At 38.0% G+C, this 13750-nt stretch overlaps 1 protein-coding gene across 1 annotated transcript in view; it reads right to left on the bottom strand.

Moving 5' to 3' along the window:
* Nucleotides 1-13750, bottom strand: part of CHD6 (chromodomain helicase DNA binding protein 6) — a 124466-nt gene that overhangs the window by 79473 nt on the left and 31243 nt on the right. The window contains exons 9-12 of the mRNA XM_036752815.1: nt 4077-4198; nt 2858-3101; nt 1263-1439; nt 521-664 (exon numbers count right to left, since the gene is read on the bottom strand). Coding sequence (XP_036608710.1) covers nt 521-664; nt 1263-1439; nt 2858-3101; nt 4077-4198 — 687 coding nt within the window. The remainder of the gene's footprint in view (nt 1-520; nt 665-1262; nt 1440-2857; nt 3102-4076; nt 4199-13750) is intronic.

Below are 13750 nucleotides of genomic sequence, written 5' to 3'. Positions count from 1 at the left end.
GCACTTAACATAAATGGATAAAGGTAGAGCAATTATTCTCAGTAACCTATACCTGCCTATCAGTACAATCATTTGTATCTTCAGAATTCCTCACCAGCTGTAATACTTTCTAGCTGCATTCAAGAACACTGGCCCAAGCATGTTTCATACTTGTTATTATAAGGACAGGCACAGAAATTAAGGGAGGATTCTGCTCCCATTAAAGCAGCCAAAAGCAAGATCTTGAAGTCCTCAGGTGGTTGACATGAAGACCAAGAAATTGCCATGCTGTCAATGGCTCTTATTTATAATTTAATTTATCAACTTTCTGGGGGCATTTTATTGTTAATTAGTTTCCTCACTTAGGAAAGACAGTAAGGCTGTGTAAAAATTAAGTTTTTTACTAATACTAATTTTACTAATTTCCTACTTTTACTACTAACTACTAAGAACTCCAGAGAGTTCTGCTGACTTCTCGAATGAAGGGGACTCTGCAAGGGCCAATACTGTGTCTTCTCATTTTCTCCAGGCTCTTGCTTACCTGTTCCTCTGTCTTCAGATCTCCAAACTCCTCCAGGAAAGCAGTCTCTGAAGGAAACTGTGACGGTTCCAAGAAATTCAGTAAACTAAAGAGTTCCTCCACAGAGTTCTGCAAGGGAGTCCCAGTCAGCAGCACTTTATGTTCCTATACAAATTAAAGCATGTAATGAAGAACAGTTCAGCATCGGAGCACTTATTCACAATGACAATGCCATGCTGGGGCTATCTACAGTCTTTACAGGCCCTCCTGTTATACTTCTCTAAAAAAAAAAAAAAAAAAAAGAGGGTGTGGCTAATAATAATGGTGTCAAAAAATACAGTAACTGACATTTATCTGGGGTGTTTTAAAATGGCCAAAGTACTTGCCAAATAAATACCCAATGAGGTAGGAGATCAAGTACTATAACCTTCAATTCTTGGAAGAGGAATCAAGGACTAAAGTGATTTGGCCAAGGTCGTAAGAATTGGGTGGTAGAATCATGACTCCAACTCTTGTCTTCTCATTCCAAGTTCAGTTCTATTTCCACTATATACCATATTGCCTCTGTACAAACGGCAAATTTTCTGAGTGTAAAAAGCATAAAACCAAGCTAGAACTAAAAGTAGTATTCCTGGCTTGGTTCCTATCAAAAAAACTGAAGAATCCCCTTGTCACAGTTTCTCTATTGCTTCCAAGCTCCTTGAACTGGAGACTTGGAGAAGTCATTGAACATCCTCAGGTTTATAAGCTTGCAAACTCTCACCAAAGCCATGAGCTTCAATCCCTCCAGAAGTTTGCAGTTCCTGTTCTTCAGTCTGTGTGCTTCATCAATTATCACACAACTCCAATGAATCTTCTTCAGCTCTGGGCAGTCAGCCAAAATCATCTCGAATGTTGTAATAACAACATGGAATTTGAAGATTCCAGAGAGTGGGTTGCCCTGAGAACGACATAAAATAAAAAACAGCCATAGGATTCTATCAATGGGTATTGCTGAACTCTGGGGCAAAGTAAATTCTTGTATTATTACTGGAAGGATTGATATTAACATTACTTGTAAGACATGGTCAAAGGTCAAAATGCACTGTTGTACATACGTCTACAAAGGAACCTAATACAGACAAAGCACTGTACCCTTACCTTTTAATAAACACTTCAAAGGTTATTTCACTGCCACTTCTCCAGTATCTTGACAGCTATCAGTCGTTCAAAGAGTTGCTGAGGCCCAAAACCTTTTAACTTGGTAGAACCTGACAGATCTGTGCTCTAGTGGCATACCTATTGCTAACCTGGGTTTCCTACATATACTGATAAGGCACTAAACTAAACAAAACCAAGAGAAAGTGCCAGCGTGAGGAAAACAAGAAGTACATGAGAACAACTGTATAAATTGCTACAACAAACCTACAGCTGACCCATGCTTACTCACTATTTCCAGACAAAAATGATATCAAAGCATGTATTGAATGAATACTAATGGAAATCTTACTAACTCACTGCCTATAACACATCTGAAGAACACATTTTATTTGCAGTGTTGAAAAGTGAAGATGAGAATTCCCTGGGGCAAGGACTACCAGTTAGTAGGACTTAGTCATTTAGTTAGTCCCAACCCCTGGGGTCACTGTTAAGGAATAGAGCTGACCTAGTATAGTTTTGATTTTGTACTCCTCCCATGTGTCACTTCCTCCTTCTTCTAAACCCCTTGGAAAAACATTAGACTTTTTCTGGCTAAACAGTATAACCCTAACAAACAATTCAAACTGTACAAGTCAGAGGCAGTCCAACTGCTAAGCCTATGTACAGTGTATCTTTCCATTAATTTAATTTTCATTTTACTTCATTACAAAAATCTGCACCCAATGTATACTACTTCTTAAGTATATTCAGTGGATGATTCTCACTGAAGGGAAGGGAAAAAAAAAGGTTTGTTTTAATGTAACAAAGACTAAGCTTCCTCTTGATTCTTAAAAAAGAATTAATTTCCAGCTCCCTTTCTGATTTCAATGCCTGTCCAAAAACAATTGCTTTGCTTGTAGTCCACATAGCATATGTGACAACTCAAATTTAAAAATAACAATAATTTAAAAGTAGTTTCAAAAGCCAGCCTGAAGTCAGGCTTCTTGGCCTTTGAAATATCATAGGGCATGGAAAGAATGCCTGAAGGCCTTGAATATCATTATTAATAATACAAGATCAGAAAGATGAAAATAATACTCTCTATAAGGTCAGTGACCCAAGACACAGAAAAACCAAACTTCAAGATGCTAGGTGGGAAAACATTTAAAGGAAAGTTTCTACTTTGCAGGTTATCACACTAAGCAGCTGCTATAAATTTGCGGTTTAGGCTAATTTTACCTGGGCATCCCTGTAGAGCATTTCGTACTGCTGGATCATCTGCCTGCTAATCTGGCTGCCATGATACACAATGGCATTCATCTCTGTCCATGTTCGGAATTCTCGCTCCCAGTTAGTAATGGTAGACAATGGAGCAATGATGAGGAAAGGACCATGTATTCCCATCAGAAATATTTCTGAGAGAAATGTGATGGACTGTATGGTTTTCCCTAGGCCCATCTCATCAGCCAAAATACAGTTTTTTCTGAAGGAAACAAAACATGTTTTATTACCAATACAGTGGAGAGAAAGTTGAGAGGCAATAATGGACAAAGCTCTTGAAACAAAGGGCGGGGGGAACCCCACTAACAATGAAAAATTTACAGAACAGCATTGTTCTAGTATTTACACTTTTAAGGTAAATTCTTCCTTAAGAAGAGATGAAAATCTTCTGGAAGATTCTAAATAAGTAGTCATTAAAGACTTCATTTTCTAATCTAGGAGTCTGAAGCTCTGGTCCTACCATGCTAGAAATGGCTTTTGGAAGAAATTGTCAGCCACAAAAGAGAATATTTTCTACTTGGACCTCAGTCCCCTTCCATAAATTTATAGTAGCTCATTAAGCTGAGAAAAATATATGGTGTTTCACAGTTTACAAAGCACTTTTACATCCATCACTTCATTTGATTTTGACACTTCCCTGTGAGGGAATTTACATGTAAGGAAAAGGACTCAAGAGAGGTTAACTTAATTATCCCAAGTGACAAGCCTAGTAGATCCTTTAGTGTCATTCTCCTTCTGAAGAAAGATCTAGGACACAATCAGCTTAGAGGATTCCCAGGATTATTCTCTATCTTCATTTTTTTGAAAATGACCTTTCATTCTAAGCAATTCAGAAAATCAAAGTATAAAAGGCAATGGTTTGTGAAAGAATCTCCCATATCACCGAAATGCCGTATGATACCAAAATAAGTCTGAATACACACCATAGAGAACAGAATTGCTGCCCTAAAAATTTGTTAGTTTTCTTCAATTCATTCAATAAGCATTTAATGAAATACAATGTGCAAAGCCAGTGTCTTAAGTGTTCAAGTATAAAAGTTTTTGCTACTCATCTTTATCTAAAACTTTCAATTCCAAGCTAGTCAAACGCATGACCCTAGGTCAGTCATTCCTTTGATTATGTACACTTTGAAAAGGCACAGCTCAGGGGCATGGCACATGTGCTCTGGCTCCTCACCTATTATACCAGTTAAATAGGAGCCAGTTCATCCCCTCAAGCTGGTACTCTCGAAGCTGATTATTGTTCTTGTACTCCCGAGACTTCTCAAGTTTCTGCCACGAATCTGAAGCTGGACGCTCCTAATAAACAAAGCAGAGAGCAAAATGCATGGAAAGACAATGCTTTATGGGAGTTTCACATGAATGAGTACAGACACAAGAAAAGATTGAGAGAGCAACAAATCTCAACATTCCTATCTAATTTGCAAATCAGTTAACAAGGGTACTGGGCCTCAGATGCTTTCCTGACTTCAAAACAATGCAAAGACTATTTTAGTCCTTACTATGTTGTGCTGTGTGTGTATTGCGTGAGCATGGGACGGGCTGATATGATTTTATCAATGTAGGGAGTTCTCTCTGTGAAATTTCATCTATCAATGCAGATTGATACCCTCTCTGCAATTTATAATGACTTGTGCTGGCTCACAAAGGCAGTAGGTATATATAAAAGGCAAGACTTAACCTCCTCAAGCCAGGTCTTCCTCACAAAGCAACTCTATCTATTAGACCATGTCACCTCTCTTTATGGAAATAAACTTTTCAAATTAATTTATTATTTTTCTAATTTCTTTTTCAGGGGCCAACATTGGCTTTATTTGCTTCTATTTTCACAATCTGTTCTGCCTACTTGGAGCTGGTTTCCTTCTTTGTGCATGGTGCATTCGTTCAGCAGCTTTGGGAAAAACACTATGTTTGCTGAATCTATTCAACAACAGAAGAGTGTAATTGTAAGTCTTCTAAACTATTTCCAAATGGAGACTTCTTCCTAGTTTAAGCTAATATACATATAAGTGCACATTACAGATCCCAGAGAACTTCCCAATACACAGTTAATTCAAGATAGTCCGAAGTGCTGAATCTTAAGAGGTAATGAACATTCTACAAAGGGCCTAATGGAAATGAGATGCAATAAAACCAGTATTTTACTTAATGGGAGCATCACCTCCTTGTCAATAGAAATTCCTTAAACTATAAAAGAAGAAATGACACCATTTATAAAAGGAAACATTCTAAATAAGTAAGACCCAACAGGCAAGTAAGTGCAAAGCTCACAGGGAATTGTAGGGTAAGCTACGAGGGGATTATCTGACATTCAATATAATGAAAGACTAACCTGATTTCCTTTTTGTGGCACAGTTAACTGAGATTGGTATATAAGGGAGAATGCCACAAAGACTATCACATAATGTAAGCAAAGCATCCAACATAACTCCTATGATTTTTGGTAGATAAAATGGTGAAAACAGAAACTAGATGAAAGTACAATTAGGTGGATTTACAACTAGTCTTAACAAACATACTCAAAAGTACTGATAGCAAGTTGGGAAAAAGTGACTAGACTAGGTAGTAATGTCACATGGCCAAGGACTCGGCTTATTCTTTCAATAAATTAAATGAGGACATTAAAAAGTTATCATTTGTCAGATCTGTGGATAACACAATGATGAAAGATACATTTAATATACTAGATCAAAGAATCAAGAAGCAAAATGGCTTCAGCAATCTAGAATGTTGGGCTTAAGCTCCTAAAAAGAAATGCAGTATAGATTAATGTAAAGTCTTACTTTCAGTTTTTAAAAATCAATTTTGCAAGATGAGGAAATCTTAGAATCATTATTTTTGAAATCAGAAAATTTCTGTCTTCCTATATTTGAAAGGTTGTCATAAAGAAGAGGGATTATTCATTTTCCATAGACCTACAGAACATTACTGGGACTAAAGAGCAGAATTTATAGCAAGGTAGATAATATCTTGAATAATTCAACAAGTATTTACTAAGTACCCACCAAATGTCAGAGTTTCAGTGCTGGAACAGCCTTAGAAATGTCTTAGAAGTGGAGTTCCACTTCCTCATTTTAAAGGTTTAAAGAAGGTAAAATTACTTGCTCAAAGATTACTCAACTCCAAACACACTCAACACAGGCGATATACAATAACCACAGTCTTCTTGACTCCTAGGGAGCAAGGTGCTGATAAAAAAAAAATCCAAAAGAAAAGGTATGGTAATGCTAACACATGAATTTTTATAACATACCTTTCCCATGTGAAGATCCCAAACAGATGTCATTTATGGTTAGGCTACTAATTGGAATATTAAGGTTTATTCTCTAGCAATTACACATATTCTCTAGCAAAAGCTACATTTCAAAAACACACTTGTACACTCCTGAGTTTGAATGAAGAGTCTCGAGTCCATCCCCATAGGAAAATATCTGACTGCAAGTAGAGCATTTTGCAAAAACTGAGACTTTTATATGTTTGTTTCAGTTAAGGGTTCTTCATATAAAGTGAGGTGACTCTAGGTAATTGCAACATTTGATGCATTCCTGCAAATCACCACAAGGGAACTTAGAATCCTAAAGCTGAAAGAAGGTTTTACAGGTCATCCAGGACAAATTTCTATTTTATGCTTATGAATCCTTAGCCTGAGAGCAACTCCCCTAGCCTGTGAGCAGCGACCATGAAAAAGATCTGAGGGTTTTGGTGGACTACAAGTTCAATGTGATCCAAAGTGATCAAAGGCTAACACAGTATTAGGCTGAACTACTAGAAATATTAAAGGAAGTAGGAATACTAACAATAAGAATTTATATCTGTGTACTACCTTACCTTTTACAAAGCACTTTATATACGCTATTTAAATAACAGTCCCACTGGGCTTTGTGTGGGTCAGACCACAAACAAAATATTATGTTCAATTCTGGGTGCTGTATTTTAAGAAACAAGAAAAACTAGAATGTACCCAAAAGGAAATGACTGGGCTGTGAGGGATCTAGAAAGTAGGTTGTACAATAAACATTCTAAGGAACTGGGAAATGTTAGGTCTAGAAAGAAGTCCTTGTGAAGGCTCTCTTCAAATATTTAAAGGCCTCTCACATAGAGGGAAGATTACTCATTTTTTCTACATAGTTCTATTAGGTCCAAGAGACAGAAGCTACAGTACAGTAGATATTATACTTCTTGATAATGAGAAAGATGGGAATAGATTACAAGAAGAAATGGCAAGAGAGATGGAAGAGAAGATAGACATTTTTGTTGTATTATCTTCATCTATGGCTGGCTATCTTTGCAATTATGGCATTTCTCAGATGATTTTAAAAATTATAAATGGACAGAAACTTGCCCTGTTCTGATTTCCAGGAGCAGGGCAACGTAAAAGAGCACACAGAGCAGAGCAAGAGAGTTACTTACAATCTACAGGTCAAATACTTCTGAGGAGAGGAACATATGAAAAAGGAGGGTTCATTAACCCATGGTGACTGCAGAAGTGGCGATCAAAGCAGAACATAACCAAACTGTGCCCTTCAATGTGTCACATAGCCCAGGATGCTTGTTTAACGGCCAGATATAGGTAAGACAAAAGATTCCTTATAGAATACAACTTTTTTTGCCCTAAATTTTCCATATTTACCATATTATTTGATTTGTGCCAAAGTATTTGCCCTTTCTTCTAAATCAGGGATTCTTAACCCAGAGGACATGAACTTGTTTGTTTTTTAAAAATATTTTCATAATTATTTCAATACAATTGATTATCTTTGTGATGTCATGTATTCTATTTTATGCATTTAAAAACATGATTCTAAGAAAGGTTTCACAAGATTCTTCAGACTGCCCATAGGGAGAGGGGTCCATGACACAAAGATTAAGAAGCACTATTTCAAATGGACTTTATCTATCAGTACTCTATGAGATTCTGGAAGTACTGGAAATAAGCAACAACTTATAAAACATATCCTGTCCTCCTTAAAAGTTAAAGACAATAAAAGCAACAGATTCATCATCAGCAAAGCAGATATGCCCCATGATTTACCAATCATCTATTGCTCAGTTCTCCCCATATTTAGGGGAAAAGGGCATAGATTCTTTTTTTTTTTTTGATATTCAGAATCCCTTAACTTTTAAAGGTAAGAGGTTAAAGTAGAAAAACAGTATTGAGTTGAGCAGTAAATTATTTTCTTGAAGGAATAATGGCTGAATGTCTACATGCAGTGGCACATGCTGACAGGGAAATCAGAAGGGGTTAAGACTACCTGCCATCCAGCAGACAGAGCTATTCTGCAGCAATTATGTATATCTATTTTTCAAAGGGCTATTGAGAAGACTATGATTCTATACTAGTCATTTGACCTTTGTGAGCTTCAGTTTCTTAATTGGTAAGATGGAGATAACAGTACCTACCCTCAGAGGTCTGCTGTGAGGGACAAAGGAGTTATCGTATATCAAAGCATTGCAAAACTTAATGGTGGACATGCAGCACTTTATCATTGATTCATGACTTACATCAGTGATAAAAATCTAACTTTTATCCAATACAGATAAGATGGAGCTTGTGGTAGAGAAATAAGCAACTAGAAAATACGGCAATGGTAACGGTGTTACTTCATTTGAGAGCCAGTCTTTGCCACAGAAGTTCACAATCAATCTTAAAAGTTTCCTAAAGCTGTAGTTACTCCTAAAAGTTTAAGTGAGAATGTGGTGACTATGGTTTTTGTGAACTGCAGACTTCAAAACAATCATGAAGGCTTTTGGCACTTCTAGTTTGGACTATTATTAAAAAATTCTTTTTAACTAAAAATATCTGGCACAGAATTAAACCACTCAGTATAAAACTGGTACTAAATAACAAGCACAACATTCCAATTATGAGCTTTCATACTATAACAAATTAAGTGCGATAATACATCAACATTTCCTCAGGTGACATGACTAAATCTAATACTACAGAATACATAGCATGGGGCAAGGCACTAACAGGACCATACAAAATTCATAATTAAGATTATTTGGATTTCATGTAAAAACAATGCATTCCACAAATAATATATCTTCAAGGAGAAAGCATTACATTCTTCTGCTCTGCTTATATTAATTTTTCCTTTGCGATCCTAGCAAAGATAAGATTCTCTAGCACATTCAAGAATCTTCCTCCCTTAAGTTGCTACAAGTCAATCCAGCAAGCACTGGAAAAAAAAAATACAGTCCCTGTTCTCAGGAAGTTAACCATTTACTCAGGGGAACATGATATATACAGATAAGCAAATGCAAACTAAGTAACAAAGCCAGTTGGGGAGGAGTAGGGTGAAATGAGGCAGCAAGCATTAACAACTGGGATGATAAGAAAAGGCCTTGTCAGTAAGGTGGAACCTGAACTGAACCTTAAAGGGATCTAAGGAATCCAAAAAGAGTTAGAATGTCACGTATGGCCAACTTAGCCGGAATACAGAGTGCTTGAAGGGAACAGTATGATGTCAACACGGAAAAGTAGGTTGGAACTGGAGTGTGAAAAGCTTTAAATGTTAATGAGAAGTTTGTATTTTATTCTAGGAAAAATAAGAGCCACCAAAGCTTCCTGAGTAGTAGAGTGACCTGATCCTCAATCTAACGGATGAATGATGGCGGCAGAGACTCGAATCAGTGAAATCAATCAAAGGGCTCCTTTATCACTCTTGTTACTGACACATAGTCTTTTTCTTTAGAATTTGTCGCTGTCAGATATTTAATGAAAAGATAATTGATATTTTGTTTTGAGGTTTACAAAGCACAAGCCTCAAGATCTCAGGTAAAAGTAGAATCACTATTAAAAGGAGTAAACTACAGAGTGTGCATTATAGAGCTATCCAACTGTCACTAATTTGAATTTGATATAGTTTATTCAATAAACAGAACATTTTGCTGGTTTGAGGGAGATGACAAAATTCAAGTAAGATCATCTATTTTCATGAGGCAATACAATCAAGGAGGGGGTGAGACCTACACAGAAAACTGATATGCATGCTTCAGACAGGGATAAACAAAATGCACAGCCATTCCCTAGATATATATGTGCATGAGTGTGTACAGGGAAGACCTAGGAAGAAAGTGACATGTGGGTTTGGCTTTCAAGCGGTGAGAAGGCAGGGCAGGACACTTAGGGTATAGGAAAAAGTCAAGCAAAAGGTGATGAGGGATGGAGTGGAAAAGGGTGAGATCTGACTACCAGGCATACCAGATATTCTCTCCCTATGCACTATCATTACTTTTCCCTTCTCTTATTGAAGAAAAAGTCAGTCAGTCCTTCCTTCTTTCCCTCCTTTGAACCAATTTTCACTGGAAGATTCTATCTATTTCTTTATCTTTTCAGCTCCAACAGGCATACCCTACCTAACGTAATGACTTGTGGATGCATAAAAAAATTTGCTGGAGAACATAATAATGACATCATGAAAGAAAGCTAATTCCCAGATGGTCAAAATGTAAACAATAAAAGCTTAAAGTGGCCTTTACAGAGATACGAGACTATGACTGTTGGGCTTACAGACAGCATAAACTTAACATCCAACCATCTGACAGACCACTGAAGTTTACAGTCATCACAGGGCAGGGGCATGAAGAGGGAGTATGTGGTTTCAGGAAAAGCAGTAGAAAATCAAACATCTAGGAAGGAGACTGAGGAAGAATAATGCCTTTTAGCATAAGAATACCCTAAACTCAAGCAAACTGTCTCACTAAAGATAAAAACACTCACATGAATATGAACATTTCTACCCCCAACAAAAATGCATTGTCTATAGCTGGGGAAGAATAACCCATTCTCCTCAGAGGAAAAAAAGCAATGGAAAAGGACTGAGACCTAAGGCAAAGTTTGGTAGGACCACAGTCAATCAGAGACAGATCCTAGCAATTTAGGAGCTAAGATTTCTAACACCCCATCTTCAAATGATTGGAAAAGTATAGCAACGAATGACCTCTAGAATAATGTCCTATAAGGTGAAGAAAATTGAATTAAAACTATTAAAAATCTCAAGGAATTTTTCCTGCATTCTTTTCTTTATATTCTTGAAGTTGCTAGGCAGAGGAATTAACTCAGTGCTTCCCTTATAAATAGGTTTTCTTAGGTAAGAGTAGGAACGTCAAACGTGAACTGACTATAAAATTACTTACAATCTCTGTGATATTTAAAAACTCAGGGGGCAGAGCCAAGATGGCAGCTGAAAAGCAGGGCTTGCCTAGGGCTTTCCCCCAGGTCCCTCCAAAGATTGATAAAAAATGGCTCTGAACACATTCTAGAACTGCAGAACCCACGGAACGGCAGAGGGAAGCAGGGCTCCAGCCCAGGACAGCCTGGATGGTCACGGGGTAAGGTCTATCACACGGACCTGGGAGCGGAGCGTAGCAGAACCCAGTGTGGGCTGCAGGGACCAACCAGACCAGGAACCGGGCAGAACAGGCCCTAGCACCCTGAATCAGTGAGCTGTGGCAGTTACCAGACTTCTCAACACACAAACACCAAAGACAAGAGAGAAGGTTAGTGGGGAAAAAACTGCCAGGGACAGAGTGAAAGGAGTTTGCAGTTCGGCCACCACCCCGGGGGCAATGAAAGTGGTGCAGCTACAGAACTACAACTACAGTGGCCTCTGGTCCCAGGCCCACCTGGTGGGAGGAAATAAGTGGCAGATCTGAGTGAGAGTACAGAGCCTGCTCAGATCTGAGTCCATTCCGGGTTGGCAGTACTTGAGGGAGGAGGAGCGCTGGTGTGGCAGAGCTTGCTGTGTAGCTGTGAAAACAACAGTGCATCCCCTCAAGCTTGAGAAAAAGTACTCTATACTCTACAAGCAGTCATACCCTGACGAAAAACTCAAGGGTCAAGTAAGTTGGCTGGGAACATGGCCAGGCAGCGAAAATGGACTCAGATTCAGACTCAGACTTTGGAATCTTTCTTTAGTGACAAAGAAGACCAAAACATATTCAGCCAGAAGAAGTCAACAAAGTCAAAGCGCCTACATCAAAAGCCTCCAAGAAAAACATCAACTGGTCTCAGGACATGGAAGAGCTCAAAAAGGATTTGGAAAAGCAAGTTAGAGAAGCAGAGGAAAAACTGGGAAGAAAAATGAGAGTGATGTGGGAAAACCATGAAAAACAAGTCAATGACTTGCTAAAGGAGACCCAAAAAAATACTGAAGAAAATAACACCTTAAAAAATAAACTGACTCAAATGGCAAAAGAGCTCCAAAAAGCCAATGAGGAGAAGAATGCCTTGAAAGGCAGAATTAGCCAAATGGAAAAGGAGGTCCAAAAGACTACAGAAGAAAATACTACCTTAAAAATCAGATTGGAGCAAGTGGAAGCTAGTGACTTTATGAGAAATCAAGATATTATAAAACAGAAATAAAGGAATGAAAAAGTGGAAGACAATGTCAAATATCTCATTGGAAAAATCACTGACCTGGAAAATAGATCCAGGAGAGATAATTTTAAAATTATTGGACTACCTGAAAGCCATGATCAAAAAAAGAGTCTACATATCATCTTTCAAGAAATTATCAAGGAGAACTGCCCTGATATTCTAGAGCCAGAGGGTAAAATAGAAATGGAAAGAATCCACCGATCGCCTGCTGAAAAAGATCCCAAAATGAAAACTCCTAGGAATATTGTTGCCAAACTACAGAGCTCCGAGATCAAGGAGAAAATACTGCAAATGGCCATAAAGAAACAATTTGAGTACTGTGGAAACACAATCAGGATAGCACAAGATCTAGCAGCTTCTACATTAAGGGATCTTAGGGCTTGGAATATGATATTCTGGAGGTCAATGGAGCTAAGATTAAAACCAAGAATCACCTACCCAGCAAAACTGAGTATCATGCTCCAAGGCAAAATATTAACTTTCGATAAAATAGAGGACTTTCAAGCTTTCTCAGTGAAAAGACCAGAGCTGAATAGAAAATTTCACTTTCCAATACAAGAATCAAGAGAAGCATGAAAATGTAAACAAAAAAGGGTAGCTGAAGGGAATATACATACGTACATATGTGTATATATGAGAGAGGAATATACTGAGAAAGGGAGAGATAGAATGGGGTAAATTATCTCATAGAAAAGTGGCAAGAAAAAGCAGTTCTGTAGAAAGGGAAGAGGGGGCAGGTGAGGGGAAATGAGTGAATCTTGCTCTCATCAGATTTGACCTGAGGAGGCAATAACATACACACTCAATTGGGTATCTTGCCCACAGGAAAGAAGGAGGAAGGAGATAAAAATGGAGGGATGATGGAAGGGAGGACAGACAGGGGGAGGAGGTAATCAAAAGCAAACACTTTGGAAAAGGGACAGGGTCAAGGGAGAAAACTGAATAAAGGGGGATAGGATAGGAAGGAGCAAAATATAGTTAGTCTTTCACAACATGAGTATTGTGGAAGGGTTTTACATAATGATGTACATATGGCCTATGTGGAATTGCTTGCCTTCTTAGGGAGGGTGGGTGGGGAGGGAAGAGGGGAGAGAATTTGGAACTCAAAGTTTTAAAAACAGATGCTCAAAAAAAATTTTTTTTGCATGCAACTAGGAAATAAGATATACAGGCAATGGGGCATAGAAATCTATGTTGCCCTACAAGAAAGTAAGGGAACAGGGGATGGGGGGGAGTGGGGTGACAGAAGGGAGGGCTGACTGGGGAATGGGGCAACCAGAATATATGCCATCTTGGAGTGGGGGGGAGGGTAGAAATGGGGAGAAAATCTGTAATTCAACCTCTTGTGAAAATCAATGCTGAAAACTAAAATAATTTAAAAAAACTCAAGCAAAATACTAAAATTTTTACACAGGGTACCATATCTGAAAGACTGTTTCGGTGATCCTTAGTTAGAAAAATATTGC

This window comes from Trichosurus vulpecula, chromosome 3 (genome assembly GCF_011100635.1).
Source record: "Trichosurus vulpecula isolate mTriVul1 chromosome 3, mTriVul1.pri, whole genome shotgun sequence".
Lineage (NCBI taxonomy): Eukaryota > Metazoa > Chordata > Mammalia > Diprotodontia > Phalangeridae > Trichosurus > Trichosurus vulpecula.
This window is presented reverse-complemented; position numbering and strand designations above follow the sequence as displayed.